This window comes from Stigmatopora argus, chromosome 2, assembly GCF_051989625.1.
Source record: "Stigmatopora argus isolate UIUO_Sarg chromosome 2, RoL_Sarg_1.0, whole genome shotgun sequence".
Lineage (NCBI taxonomy): Eukaryota > Metazoa > Chordata > Actinopteri > Syngnathiformes > Syngnathidae > Stigmatopora > Stigmatopora argus.
This window is the reverse complement of record NC_135388.1, coordinates 2676275-2692401: the sequence shown is the minus strand read 5'-3', so window position 1 is coordinate 2692401 and position 16127 is coordinate 2676275. Positions and strand designations below refer to the sequence as shown.

Below are 16127 nucleotides of genomic sequence, written 5' to 3'. Positions count from 1 at the left end.
AACCACACTGCTTTCAAACGTCTCGGAGGAGCTTCTTCATTCTCCTCATTAAAGCTTTCCGTCGGAATTCTATTTGCTAAAAAACATTATTCACATTATTATTCCAGAATATGGTTCATTTTTTTTGATTCCAGGAAAAGAACGAACACTAACATGTCATACCTGTAGATATATTATCCCGTTAAACCTATTTGCGGTCCTTTACAGAAGAACTCTGTTGTGCAACTTAAAATGAAATTGATTAGTGCATCATATTTTTAATTAACATGACGCATGAACCTTGTTATTCCAGAATATTTTTTGGATCTGCCTTACTTAAGACGACATCGATGTCATCTTTGAGGGAACAATCTGTCGCAAAAACGTTCCCTTCCTCAGCTGTTGTTGGAGATGTAACAATGTGCTGGTGCTTGATGGTCGGCATTAAATGCCATATGGTGCCATTGAATTATTTAAAACATCTCCGTCTTCGGAAAAAAAAACAGTCCTTCATCCACATGATTTTCGTTTTTTTGTTTAGTAACTTCTAATCTGACATCCCTAATGTTGCATTTCAGATATTTATCAATGAGGCGCCTCATAAGGGAGCCTTGGTTAATGGAAGCTAGCGCACTTACTTGAAAAGAACGTTCAATAAAAGGAATTACCATATTTTCACAACTATAAGGCGCACTGCATTATAAGGCGCACCCTCAATGAATGACACATTTTTTTTTCCATATATAAAGCACACTGGATTATAAGGCGCCCTGTCTATTTTGGAGAAAATGTAAGACTTAAGTGTGCTTTATATTCTAAAATTCGTAAATTCTAAAATATTGCGCAATATTTGCATCCACATCCTCAAAACAAGCCCACTGCCGTAATTAATCACTCTAAATTGCCCACTCGGTTTCAATGTGCGCCTGCATGGTTGTCAGTAGGGATACGCTTCAGCACCCCCGCGACCCTTGTGAGGATAAGTGGTTCAGAAAATGAGTAAATAATTATTTATATGGCTCTTTTGGTCAAAAAGGTTCCTGACCTCTGGCTTAAACTCTAATTTTGAGGACTATGAGGTGCACGTGATAACCACTTTACCACCGTGTGGCGCCGAACTGTATTTCTATGTAAAAACATAAAATGGTAAATGGGACCAAAGGAGGTCAACATCTGGCATTCACTATGGCGTTATGTAAACTACTATAGGAAGGCACAGCCTTGGGTTTTCGATACGTTTTACATAACAAGATGCAAAGTCTTGCATAGTTAATGCTTAACATGACATTCACCCCCACCCCAACAGCCCGTCTGGTTGTGGCCTCATTTTAACAAGCACGTCGTGTTTGTCACATTGGAGTCGCGGCACAATCGTGACATTTAGCGGCGAGGCGGCGACACATCACACGGTCCTCGTTGGCGTCACCCGGGCGATAATGTGCGGGAGTGAGATTTGGATGGGTTCGAATCCTACTTTTACATCCGTTTTGGAAAGGGAAATATTTGCGATCAGGATTTTATTGACAGTTAGAAGTAATTAGGTTCTTCCATTTTTGGGGGGGGGGGAGATTTATCTGATAAGGCATTTGATTGAGGACATTTCTTCAGCCGATGCACTTAAGATTGTGAATGTCGTACCTATTTTTTTTCTTGAATTGAAGATGTCCTTGAGAATCCTGAGAGGAGAAATTGGACTTTTTCAAAAGGAAAAATCCTCGGGAGGAAATTAGACTTCATCTCATTGAAATATTTTGATACGAGGACAAGTGGTTGTTGTTTTTGTGAGGGGTAGTTGGGGTTTTGGTTGGTTTGTTTGCTTATGGTCTCTTGTGTCCCTCTAGGCTTCCCTTCCTCTCGTAACCAGCTGTGTGTAGTGGTAATCAGACTTTGTCTGACTGTTTAAACTGTGTGTGTGTGTTAGTCTTTCTCGGATCATCTGCTTTGTTTGTATCATGACTTTTTCCATGCAAAGTTCCACGGTACCCCATTTCTTTCACATCAGGTTTGATTTTGTTATTTGTACAGTTTTATAGTTAAAAAAAATGTATTATGCGTAGGATATTTCTATGATACCAAGTTTACTTCAGAGAAACAATGATTCTTTTAAACTCTTTGAGAGCATGTGTTCTTCAAGACAACTTTGACTTTTCGTGAGTTTCTTTCAGAAAGATCTCTCGTTGTAACACACAATATATCTATTTTTTTAATTTTTTATTTTAAAGCTTTCAATTTTGCCAATATGTTCCATTGAAAAAAGTTTCTCGGAACGAAATTTCCTGTTTGTCGTTTTCTTAAATATACACATTTGACCTTTGCCGCATTTACTTTAATTCTAAGGACATTTTCTATTCACCGTAAATTCCGTTGGTATAAAATGTTTTCCTTCTGAGGCCGTTATTTTGAAAATTGAGAATTTTCTGTGGAAGAAAGTGGAGTCAAACGATGTTTAGGTGCCTTTCAATTGCTTGAAAATGTCGTTTTGGCGACAAAACCTTGGCTCAAAATGTCTTATTTGATTTGTTTAGACACCACTCATTGACGGAATTCACTTTTGTGGATTATTCGTCGAGTATTTTCTCGTTGAAAGCGTCAACTGTCTATCGGGGATGTTTCCTCTTTACATTCAATTGTTAGGCAAACACTCTATTGATTTGCTTGTGGGTACATTTCCTCGTGGGAAATTTCCTTGTAGAGACACGGCGTCGTCGCCGTGCGATATCATTGCATTTCCCAGACATTATCACGAGAGGACTAGCAATTTTTTTGTTCTCTCGCAGGTGGCGGGGAAATTTGATTGTCAGTTTATTTCCCAGGGAGAATAGTGTGAGGACGTTCCTTTTTACCGAAACCATTGAGGTTTGTAATGACAGGGTTTATTCTGACAGAAATTAAGGCGGGAGTAATACCCTAAAGAGCTGAAGACGGTTACGCAAGGGAAACGGTATGGCAGTCTTTGGAATAATGCGCTTTAAGTGCGAATTGACGGAGAATGCCCTCATTCAAGGGTAGCTCCACCCACATTCCGTCAAGTACTTCACTGACAATTGGGTTGATGGAGCTTTACTCTTTCTCAGCTCAATACTCTTGCGTTCACCTCTATCGTCATCGTCGATTGCTAATGTTGTCATGCTTAGCCTTCCGACTTTTCACTATATAAGTACTATAGCGTGTCACCAAGCAATGTACCCAGACACTCAAGCTGTCATTGTCATAAAGTGACATCTACACAATCTTGAATTTAGTGCGTATTTAGACTTTTAAGTATGCCCTATGTGAGTAAATATGTCCCGCGTTGTTTGTACGGTTTATTATCGCATAATAAGGGGAAATGCAATTGTTAATATGGGGATCATCTGGCCGAGGTTGACATTCGTACACTTCCGGTCAAGAAAATGATGCTGTAGATACAACGCCAATAAAAAAATCTGAAGGCGCCAGCACTTAAAAAATTGCACAAAAACCCTTGATGTGAAGCAGTTAGCGATTCAAACTAGACAACTCTCATTGAAGATTAACGTCTAATTTGTCACTATGGGACTAAGCAAGAAAGCAACTTTAGCGTTACCCACTTAACTTGGAGACGCAGTATATGGCATGCAGTTCTCCAAAGACCTCCACGCAGATGTCTTGCTGACATTCCACCATGACAAGTGACACCATCTCCGCCCTGGCGTTCCCGTTTTCACGCTAACGTTCCCCCTTGCTACATACATGGGCGGAGCACTCGTCCTAGCCTGCATTTGCCCTGACATAGAGCGCAATCATTAGTCCCCTCTGAGGGCTTATATTAAAGCGCCAGGAACCGGGACGGTGGTTGGTTGGGCGTTTTGTGGTTGCGGCAAGTGGTAAATGGCAGATCTGCAGAACTTTCCTCGTTAGGACGGCGTGATTGTTCAAGTGATTGCAGTAAAAGTTTGTCTCTTACTGGGAATGACACATTTATTCAGCGGAAAGGATGAACAGTCGCAGGAAGACTTGATTGGGAGAGTCCACATATGCGTGGATGATGGGAAATTGTTCAATGTAGTACTATCGTATGTTTTTTGTTTGTTGTTGTCGTTTTTTGTAAGCATCGGAGGTTTTGATCAAATCAAAGACGCATCTTCAAAGACGTATAGTCGCATTTGTCAGTCTTAAAAGTCGACTTGTGTATTAGTTTGGCAAATATTAGCATATTTAGTTTTCGAAGAACCTAATGTGTGTATATCAAAGACAATTTAGAATTTAAATGCGTACCTGCGATCGCTGGTAAACATTAATGTTTGATTTTACTAAACACTTTGTTCATGTTTTATTACCATCAAAGACAATTTAGTCTTTTAGCAAGACAAGTTCAACTATGAAGAACATGATTTATACGTTATGGATGAATGTCACTGTTTTAACAAAATAAAACAACATATCTGTAGGCATGTTAAGATATTTTCATTTGAGTAAAACCGAAGTGTGTTTTATTTTTATTTTTTTTAGGCAAAAAAACAATTTTGCCAGAACTGACAGTTCTGTTCTGCTTAAAAATGATTGCTAAAATAGTCAATTCCCTCTTGGTTAGGGACATAATCATCAACTTATGTTAATATATTAGGAAAATATATATATTTAAGATATTTTCATTTGAGTAAAACCAAACTGTGTGTTTTATTTTATTTTTTGGAGGCAAACAAACACATTTTCCACAACTGACAGTTCTATTCTGCTTAAAAATGATTGCTAAAATAGTCAATTTCCTCTCGAGGAGGGACATGACTATAAACTTATGCTAATATAATAGGGAACAAATATATTTAAGATATTTTCATTTGAGTAAAACCATTGTGTATATTTTATTTATTTTTTTTAGGCAAAAAAAAACAAATTTTCCATAACTGACAGTTCTTTTCTGCTTAAAAAATGATTGTTAAAATAGCCAATTTCCTCTCGGGAAGGGACATAACCATCAACTTATGTTGATATATTAGGGAAAAATATATATTTAAGATATTTTCAATTGAGTAAAACCAAAAAGTGTGTTTTATTTTTATTTTTTAGGCAAAAAAACAATTTTTCCATAACTGACAGTTCTGTTCCGCTTAAAAATAATTGCTAAAATAGTCAATTCCCTCTCGGTGGGACATAACCATCAACTTATGTTAATATATTAGGGAAAAAATAATATATATAAATAAAAAAGACAAAAGGCTGTCATTAATTTGCGTCCATTTAAAGAGTTTCTCAGCATGCGGGATGTGGCGAGGCGTTTTTCTGCTAATGAGCCACATCGTTCATCCAGAATGATGGCATAATTAGACAAACAAAAAGTGCAAGGTGTGACAATTAAAGTGAATGTTGCTTTGTCAAGTGTCTGGAAAAAAAATGGCTACCCTGAGGCAAAACGGATTTCGGTGGGTCGGCGTTAGAGGTCACCGTTTTGTTTATTTATTTATTTTGGGGGAGGGTGGTGTAGTGGGTTTTGTCATCCTGCAGCATGACCGGTTCCCGCCGTAGAGCTGACGTTGGATATTCAATTAAAGCTGCTGAATGTTGAGGTTTTTCATGCCTGGCTGCGAGATTTTTGTTCTTTACACGCTGCGTTATTGCAGTCAATGCAAACAGCATTTTAATATGGCCGCCATATATCGCCATAAACAAATTCTCATCCGACAAGCTATACATGTGATCGCACGTCATTTAGTATTCAACTAATGTATGCATCAAAGACAAACAGAATAAAAAATGACCTTTATTCGACTCATACATTTTCAATAGACTATTTAGTCATGAACTCACCTAAAGTTTTTCATATCAATATTACACCAACTGGGCATGAAGTGTACTAATGTGGTACCTCGACATACGAGTGCCCCGACATACGAGCAATTTGAGATACGAGTGAAATTTTGAGCAAATATTTATCTTGAGATGCGAGTGAAATTTTGAGCAAATATTTATCTTGAGATACGATATTTTTTTTTATATACGAGCAGATAGAACATCATGGCCACTGTCTTTCTGGTCGCATCTCCCTCGTGTAATTTCTCTACGAGCACTGGGCAGAGCGTTGCATTTTTTCAGTTTTTTTTCTTCCCGTTAGTCAGTGCGAATGGCGGAGCTTGTTCGCTAATACGAGAGGAGTATATGAAACTTCTCATTGGCAAGTGGTCGTACGTTATCCTATTGTGAGGACATTTGAGTGCATCATTTTGGGAATATTTTGAAGGGAAGACAAAAGCAAACAACCCTCGATATTGACTGAAAGTCAGTGTGGAGGCGGGGCAAATTGAGGAAATTAATCACAATTTAAAACAAAATTAGAATTAAGTTTAGTGTAAGGATAGATTAAACTTATTTTTGAGTGTCTGCATCGTAATCCAAGTTCATTTAAATTTGTTTATGTTATGTTACGAGCGCGTTGCCGTGCAAAGAGTGTCCCCTTCGTGAAATCCGTCTAATTTTAGTACTATTAAACCACTAGTTTTTGTTACTTTGTTAATAGATGGCAAATTAGAACAAAAACAAATGTTTTTCCAATCCAATTTCCTGTTTTGGGTGTTTTTTCAGAGGGTGGGAACAAATTAATTAGTTTTTAGTTCATTTCAATGGGAAACCTTCGTTTGAGTTACGAAAAAAAATTGACATACGAGCTCAGTCCCGGAACGAATTAAGCTCGTATCTCGAGGTACCACTGTACTATTGTTTGTCTATCGTCCAGCAACTTTATTTCTTCTTGCTTATCATCTCTTCCAACAGTGCTCCATAAGCTAGGCACACTTTAAGGGTAGGCAAAGAAGCCCTCTCATTGGTGTGAAAGGAGTCGGTGGTCCGATGAAGACTATACAGCATTCTTCCCCCTTTTAAAGTTTCATGTCCATTAAATTGCTAATACCCGGCGTAAAACAAAGCTGCGGGTTCATTTAAATTTGAGCTCGGGGAATAAAATTCAGTATCAGTGTTCGCCTTCTTCTCAACATTAAAGACGATTCACAATCACACTGGACATAACATTGCGACTTTTATAAAGCGCCCAGACAATCAAGATGGATTTTTAAAAAAGAAAAAATTCCCTTTTACTGACTGTTCATCCATCCAAAGCCAGCGTCGCATTGTCAGACTCATTAGTTCTACTCATTGTTGCGTGAGCCGAATGCTGTCGTTGGGATAATGTGGCTTTAGCACAAAGATGAGGGTATAATTATCCCCCCCCCCTCCCAAAATAATGAGGAGTAGGCATTTCTCCGTCTGGTGATTTGTACAGTCTTCGTTGCATTTCTGCTCACGATTTCTTTCATGCAGCATCTAAAAGACTATTAGGTGACTTTATTTTTTTTTTCAAGGCGACCACATCAAGCTCACCTCTTCTATCCAACTATAAAATACATATAGCATAGAAGTGTGCTGTCCAAATGATTTTTATTCCTTGTTTTGTCTGTGCTGCTGTTGGCATTTTATCAATATCAGATAACGAAGTCTTCAGTTAATCTCTCGGTCTCTGAATTGCGGTTTAAACTTCACTTAAAATACGCTAGCAAGGCTCCGCGTTAGCTTTGGTGCAACTTTTGTCCGTAAATTCGGACCCCTATAGGCCAAACCCTGGTCACACCCCCCTAAGCTCCGCCCCCTGCGTGGTTTGATAGCCCACCATTTTTTGGCAGGTACATCACAATCATACGAACTTGTATTCTGAACATAAAAAATACCACATATTTGAGTTTGATTTATTTAATAAAGGGATAGTACATATTAATGAACATATACATATTCATGTTAATGGGCATATACATGTAAATATGTCAGATTATAGCCGAAGGCTTATTTCCTTCTTTAGTACCTTGTGCAGGTTGAAGGTAAACGAATACATACACACACAAGTAGCCATACCTGTCGACCTCGGCCAATTGCTACCCTTATTAATGATTGCAATTCCCCTTAAGCCAGGGGTGTCAGACACGGGTTGGTTCGCGGGCCGCTTTAACATCAACTTTATTTCACGCGGGCCGGACCATTTTAGACATAATATTTAGATTATTTTTTTATATAAATGGATTAAAAGAACTGGATTAAAAGCCCTGAATATTCAGTTTTTTATATATCTAAAACAATGTTTATTTGAACAACTGGATGTAACTATACATTCAAAGTCATCTGACTGAGAGTATTAAAAATAGACATTGGATGTTTTTTCTGCTTGGTTAAGAATCCATCAAGTTTCATCAAATATAACTGTAGATTAAATTGGTTAACATGCCATTGTGTACATAGTGTCAAACTCAGTTAGGTTCGCGGCGCAGATTCATGCATATTTCTCGCATATAAGCCGTATTTTGTAACTCCAAAAAATGATGACTGGATCAAGGGTACGGCTTATATGCGCACAAATTAGACTTGACATTGTTAACATGCCATTTTTTACATAGTATCAAACTCAGTTATTTTTGCAGTGCAGATTCATGCTTATTTCTCGCATATAAGCCTTATTTTTAACGAAAAAAATGATGACTGAATCAAGAGTACAGCTTATATACGCACAAATTAGACTTGACATTGTTAACATGCCATTGTGTACATGGAGGGTGTCAGACTCGGGTTGGCTCGCGGGCCGCTTTAACGTCAACTTGATTTTACGTGGGCCGGACCATTTTAGATATAATATTTAGATTTTTTTTATTTTTATAAATGGATTAAAAGAACTGGATTAAAAGCTGTATGTAGAACAGTTCTTGACAGCGTCGTGATCACAATTTTGTCTTTCATTAATAAAATTCCTTCATTTCATTGAGTAATTTTAAGCCTTTACTTTACTAGCCTTATGTTAGCTCAGTAACACCTCATTTAACATGTTCCTGTTTTTTCAACAGCTCCACACGGACTTGGACGTCGGCGGCAAGCGCATCAAGTATGTGCTGGCCGGCGAGGGCGCCGGCACCATTTTTGCTATCAATGAGCTGACGGGTGACATCCACGCCATGAAGAGACTGGACCGTGAGGAGAAAGCCGAGTACACACTCACGGCCCAGGTTATTAACGCTGACACCGACCAGCCACTGGAGCCGCCGTCCGAGTTCATCATCAAAGTGCAAGACATCAATGACAACCCGCCGCAGTTCATCGAAGGCCCGTATCGGGCGTCCGTTGCGGAGATGTCGGCTGTCGGTGAGTCACAAAAAAAAACCCAGTGTGTGGCTGCGGAATCAAAAATAATGAGCCCGAGAGCAAGGGGGCACTATGATTTGCATTAAAACTTTTAGACGAGAACAAAATAAATCAAAATTATAGACTACGGTAGCAGGCGGAGTGGTTCGCGCAGTTCTGGGGTCTTGGGTTCATTGTAACAATCATATAGCATAATGTAAACAAACTATATGTGTCAAGAAATAGCGATAGTGTTATACATACTGCTTTAAGCGACATATATTCCACCCATTCCTTGCAGATATGGCCAATATGACAAATACTACTACAGTGGTACCTCGAGATACGAGCTTAATTCGTAACGGGACTGAGCTCGTATGTCGATTTTCTCGTAACTCAAACGAACGTTTCCCATAGAAATGAACTAAAAACTAATTAATTGGTTCCAACCCTCTGAAAAAACACCCAAAACAGGATATTGGATTGGAAAAACATTTTATTTGTTCTAATTCGCCATCTATTAACAAAGTAACACATAATTAGTGGTTTAATATGACTAAAATGTGTTTAATAGTAGTAAAATTAGACAGATTTTGAAGGGGGAGAGAGGGGCGGTGCTTTTTGCACGGCAACACGCTCGTTTCATAACATAAACACATTTATATGAACTTGGATTACGATGCAGACACACTCAAAAATGAGTTTAATCTATAATTCCAATTTTGTTTTACATTGTGATACCTTCCACTGTCTTCTCATATGTCAAAATTTGTCTCGTATCTCAAGATCAATATTTGCCCGAAATTTTACTCGTATCTCAAATTGCTCGTATGTCGGGCCACTCGTATGTCGAGGTACCACTGTAGTACTATTAAAGACCAATACAAAGTATAACAGACATAAATTGATAACTACTAATCAATGTTTTATGAATTTCCGGTGCAGTAAATAAGTCAGCAGTTTTCTCGCATTATAAAGAAAACGATCAGTCGGTTAAAATGAAAATAGCCTTTTTAGAGACATCATATATATATATATATATATATATATATATATATATATATATATATATATATATATATATATATATATATATATATATATATATATATATATATATATATATATATATATATATATATGGTAAAATCGAAAAAAAATGCAAACGTTTTATTGTTATATTGTTCACTCAGTCATGTCATATTGCTGATTTTTTTGCTAGCGCGCACAGTAATTATAATTAGTATTCATGGATGGACGAGAAACAAAGAAAAAAATAGTCAGGCCAAAAGTCATCAGGAAGGATGTTGTTATTTATTTACTAATCTTTTTAAAAAACATTCATAGTTATTCCGGCTCACTTTGTGACTCCATTCCTCCATTTCCTTCATTTTGGCTCTTCCTCTGTCAGCTTCCTGCTTTTTAGTGCACATCACTATTTGATCTGTGAGCATCACAGTCCCTTGGGATTCGTCTCCAACCTCATCTGTCAGCCTTGCTTTGCCACTGTTGTAAAGAGGAAAAGGGTCAGAACTGATCCCTGATACAGTCCCACCTCTACCTTAAACTCTCCCGTCACGTCACCACTCTTTTCCTTCCTTCGTACATGCCGTGCTTTTATGTTCCTGGCATGAAATCATACGTGTAATCGCAAAAAAGTCCACCACCCGCTAAACTGCAATTTCCCATAAGTGCACCGTGTGACTGTTATTACCTTTCTAATGAACACAGAAAATGTAGCATGATAAAAGCATTCATTCATTCTAAACTACAGATGTCAAAGTGGCGGCCCGGGGGCCAAACCTGGCCCGCCGCATCATTTTGTGCGGCCCGAGAAAGTAAATCATGAATGCCGACTTTCCGTTTTAGGATCAAATTAAAATGAAGAATATAGATGTATATTAAATTTCCTGATTTTCCCCCTTTTAAATCAATAATTGTAATTTTTTAATCAATTTTTTTTCTGTTTTTAGTTCAAAATTATTTTGTAAAATCTAAAAATATATAAAAAGCTAAAATAAACATTGTTTTAGATCTATAAAAAAACTGAATATTCAGGGATTTTAATCCAGTTCTTTTAATCCATTTATTAAAAAAAATCTAAATATATTTAAATGGTCCGGCCCACATGAAACCGAGTTGATGTTAATGCGGCCCGCGAACCAACCCGAGTCTAACACCCTTGTTCTAAACCATTATCCAGAATCGCAGCATTACCACATGCGATGATTTTTCTTAAGATTTTCCCTTCAAAGTAACACATTTGTACTCCCTGTTAAAACCATGAATATGGAGGTGAAAATTGTGAATCAAGGGGCATCTTATATGTGAGAAATTGTCAAAATCAACAATTTTAAGGATGCGGCTTATACGTGGGCGCGGCTTATATGTGAGAAATTATCAAAATCAACAGTTTTAAGGATGCGGCTTATATGTGAGAAATTGTAAAAATCAACAGTTTTAAGGATGCGGCTTATACGTGGGCGCGGCTTATGTGTGAGAAATTGTCAAAATCAACAATTTTAAGGGTGCGGCTTATACGTGGGCGCGACTTATATGTGAGAAATTGTCTAAAACGACAATTGTAAGGATGTGGCTTTATACGTGGGCGCGGCTAATATGTGAGAAATTGTCAAAATCAACAATTTTAAGGGTGCAGCTTATACGTGGGTGTGGCCTATATGTGAGAAAATACGGTATTTTTTTTTGTTTCTTGCCCACTGACTGCACGTCACTGTAGCCACATGTCACCAGAACAAAATGCCTGACCATTTTTCATCTTCATGCTAATTAGCGCTAGTTTCTGGTTCACCACAACTGCCTCTACTCTTATTAGTCCCTCATTTTCTTCATTCATCAGCTCCCCAAAGCACCCTCTTTCCAGTTATCCAGTCCTTTCTCATCCAAACGTCTCTGACCAACCCGGCGCTTCGGCACAAAAAGGTTCCGCGCCGTCGATCGGCGCCACGTATCCGATACCTGCATACGTATATAGGCCTCACCTGGAAATTTTTGGTATGAGCGGCGCATCTCTCCGCCGAAACGGACCAAGCTGTCATACGTGATAACGGAGCTGAAGGATGCTAATTGCCAGGAGCTAATGTTCTCGCGGGGCCGCGAGGCGAGCACGCCATCCTCGTCTCACTCAATGCTAATATATTCATGGATTCATATTCTCATTCGCGGTCACGCATTCAAAGGAGCGCATTGGCGTGATCACACAATTCTAATGCATGGATGAGACTGACAAAGACCCCCGCCAGTGTTTCAGTCTGCTGCCTGGCGGACTCCGCAGCGGCAGGGGGTCTCCTTCAGAAGGAGATCAGAGCATCGTTATGCGGCTTTGACAGCGGACAAGTCGACCGAGGACGCCGTTGCCAAGTGTGGCGTTTCCTTGTTTGAGCGTCCGCAAAACCGGAACGCCGGAACTTTCTGAACTCTGCGTGGGAAGAAGTGCAAAATAAAACAACGGGCTACATTCTCATCTCCGGTGCCCAGAAGCGAGCGCCACTGCGCGCGAACGGAACGTCACAGAAATTTGCTGGCTCTTCTCATTTCCTGAAATGCGTCGTGGAAGGAGCTCAATAATTACGGTTAAATTGATGCTAGAAGGGAAACTATTTTCTCCAGTTGAGGAGGTCGAAGCATTCAAAGCACCTTTAGAAGCAATAATGGGTGGATAATGTATGGGTTAGAGTTTGATTTATTTAATAAGGGGCAGCATGTATTGATGAACATATTCTTATTCATGTTAATGAACATATATATGTAAATATGCAAGATTGTAGCCGTGGGCTAATTTCCATCTTTAGTCCCTTGTGCAAGTTGAGGGGAAATGATAACATACACACACACACACACACACCCACAAGTAGCACAGTTTTAAACGGCGTGGTGATCGCAATTTTGTTGGTCTAACAGCCAGGCTTTAAGATGATTGGCCAAGAGGTTCAGAGATGGAAGTTCACATATGCTAATTGGTATTGAGTTCCAGAGAAGGTGCTTTGACTGAATGCACTCTTTTTGAAGGAAACTACACAGTCACCTCTAGAGCCAGCCCTTGTTGATGTGTCGGATTTTTTTGGGAGAAAATTTTGCAGTGGAGGAGCTTTGTGTTAGCACTAAGCGTATTTTATTTCAATTCATCAGTCCACTAATTTTGGCAGCGGTAACTGAAACAAGCACTTTTTTGTGGGGGAACTACACAGTCACCTGTAGAGCCAGCCCTTGTTCATGTGTTGGATTTTTTGGGACAAAATCTTGCAGTGGAGGAGGAGCTTTTTGATGGAAGATTTTGTAAACTAAGCATATTTGATTTCAATTCACGAGTCCATTAATTTTGGCAGACGTAACTGAAACAATCACTTTTTTGAAGGGAACTACACAGTCACCTCTAGAGCCAGCCCTTGTTCATGTGTTGGAATTTTTTGGGACAAAATCTAGCAGTGGAGGAGGAGCTATGTGTTGGAAAATGTTGTAAACTAAGGTGGCATCTGCATATTTTACAGTATTGTCCTAGGTCAAAAAAGTAAATTAAAAAAATATATTTAAAAAAAAGGTTTTATTACAAATTGGCACTGGGCACTTGCCTACTAAATGACGTGACTTATTTTTTACTAAGGGCAAAATGTCCTACTGGTATGAATCAGGCTTTTTCGGGTTCACACGCAAATCCCCCCAATCGGGTAATTAAAGCCCATTTAAATGTGTAATTCCCCTTATTCTCTCAGCTAACTCAACCTGTCTTCTCCCACCCTCAACGGCGTTTTTACCTTCGCCCTGGACTTCAGTCTATTGTTGCATGGCAATTAAAATGGCTTCTGTGGCAGGGAAAATGAAAGTCAGAGAAAAGTCACACGTCTTATCCGAGCGCGCCTTTTAGAAGGAAGAACAAAAGGTCTTCCTCCTTCATTTCCCATTAACCCCCGTACTCCTCGCCGTACAGGAAACACGGCCACCTCGCCGCCCCGTGTCACATATCTCATCCGGCGGCGGGGATGAGGGCTTCCTGCCCGGTTGGGGGGGGAAGCGGCGAGGGGAGACGGTGACATTCAATAAGGGTGGGGGGGGCTTTGGTATTGCGGTTTTGGTGCTTGACGGATAAAAGCCAAGTGGTGTAGTCCGTTTGTCGCTACGACGGCTGATAACGAGCAGATACGCTTGATGCCTGGCGAGGCCGCCGCGTTGACGAGGGCTGGAGGAGAACTGACAGGCGACGCGGCGTCGCCGGGGAAGCGAGAGGCGGCCTTTTTTTTACGGTTCCGATTAGATGTCTGATTGTTCGACGCAGGTGGCTTGGCGCGCAGCGGGGAAGGGCGGCGAGGTCTGTGATGGCGTCTCGTTAGAGCCGCGCCATAATTACATTCTAATGCTGCTCGGCATGCAGACGCCGCGGAGATGAACTCGACTTCATCAGCGAGCGCTAGGTCTTCCCGTGGACTTTATTTGCCACTCGGTGGCCTTTTTTGCGTCAACGGCGAGCGGGAAAGTCGTCAAATAGATTCACCTGACGAAATAATGTTCTTTGTTTTTGTATGGTTTGAAGATAGCGAATGTGATGTTGGAACCTTAACTGAATTTTCATATAAATCAAGGAGCTAATTTGGCCTTACAGCGCTTTAACGAGAGCTAATTAAGTCGTGTGTTTACTTTTTGTTGGAAATTTGTCGGTGCCTGTGTGCGTTTTCTCTGGGTATGCGTGGAAGGCTTATTGGACACTCAGAATTAGTTGTTCGTCTCTCAGTGCGCTGCGATTGGCTGGCAACCATGGTACTCGGATGTTTGGTCGAAAGATGTTTGGTCGAAAGACGTTTGGTCGACCGGACGTTTGGTCGACCGGACGTTTGGTCGACCGGACGTTTGGTCGACCGGACGTTTGGTCGACCGGACGTTTGGTTGACCGGACGTTTGGTTGACCGGACGTTTGGTCGCCGGGTTGCTACTGTTGAAACCAGCTCTCAAAATTATAATCATGAGAGAGAGTGAGTTTAATATCTAAATATCTAATATCAAAATATCAACAGTAAACTCTGTCATAATTTGACAGCGAGCGAACCCGGCGACCAAACGTTCGTTCTACCAAACGACTGTTCTACCAAACGTCCGTTCTACCAAACGTCCATTCTACCAAGCGTCCGTTCTACCAAACGTCCGGTCGACCAAACGTCCGGTCGACCAAATGTCCGTGGACCAAACGTCTTTCGACGAAATGTCCGGTCACGGGCAACCATAGCAGGCTGAGATAGGCTCCAGCACCCCTCTAACTCTTGTGAGGATAGCGGTACAGAAAATAAGTGAACTTTCCAAAGATGGAGTTTCACTGTAATTTTTTTTGGTAACCCCAAAACGGCGACTTCAAACCAAAATGGCGCACAGCGGGCAGTTGAAACTTGGGTACTCATTAAGCAGATGGCTAAAAAAATGAAATGTCATGTTGCCAAGAAAAACTAGCTTCCCAAACCATGATTGAACTGCTTTGAAAAGTTCTGGGCTCAAGTTTAACCACCGTGTTTATTAGGGTCACCAGCGTGGTGCCCGAAATCATCAGGTCATCCTCAAAGACCCCAGGAATGGCATGTTGGGAAAATTCATTCATTCATTTTCTGTACCACTTATCCTCCTGATTTGGTGGCCAGCCAATTGCAGGGCACAAGGACATACCTGTCAACCTCAGCCAATTGCTCCCCTTATTAATGATTCCAATTCCCCTTATTAAGCGATTAAAAAAAAAAAAAAAACGGCTGGGGTAGGCTCCGGCACCCTCTGCAAGGGTAAATCACTGGGAAATGCTTGAATAAGTGTACGAATAATTCTCTATAAACTGAAAATAATACTATTTCAGAATTATTTTCAATTAAAGTGAGTTGTATCATACCTGGCAACCCAAATCAATCGTTCCCCTTCCCTTATTAATGGTTGCAATTCCCCCTATTAAGCAATTTAAAAAAAAAACACGGCTGGGATAGGCTCCGGCACCCTCTACAAGGGTAAATCACTTGGAAATGCTTGAATAAGTGTATGACTAATTCTCCATAAACTGAAAA

General features: G+C 40.0%; 1 protein-coding gene across 1 annotated transcript in view; it reads left to right on the top strand.

Annotated features, from left to right (window-relative positions):
• cdh8 (cadherin 8) overlaps nucleotides 1-16127 on the top strand; it is a 137058-nt gene that overhangs the window by 49071 nt on the left and 71860 nt on the right. Inside the window, exon 3 of the mRNA XM_077587305.1 lies at nucleotides 8811-9105. Within this exon, the coding sequence (XP_077443431.1) occupies nucleotides 8811-9105 (295 nt within the window). The remainder of the gene's footprint in view (nucleotides 1-8810; nucleotides 9106-16127) is intronic.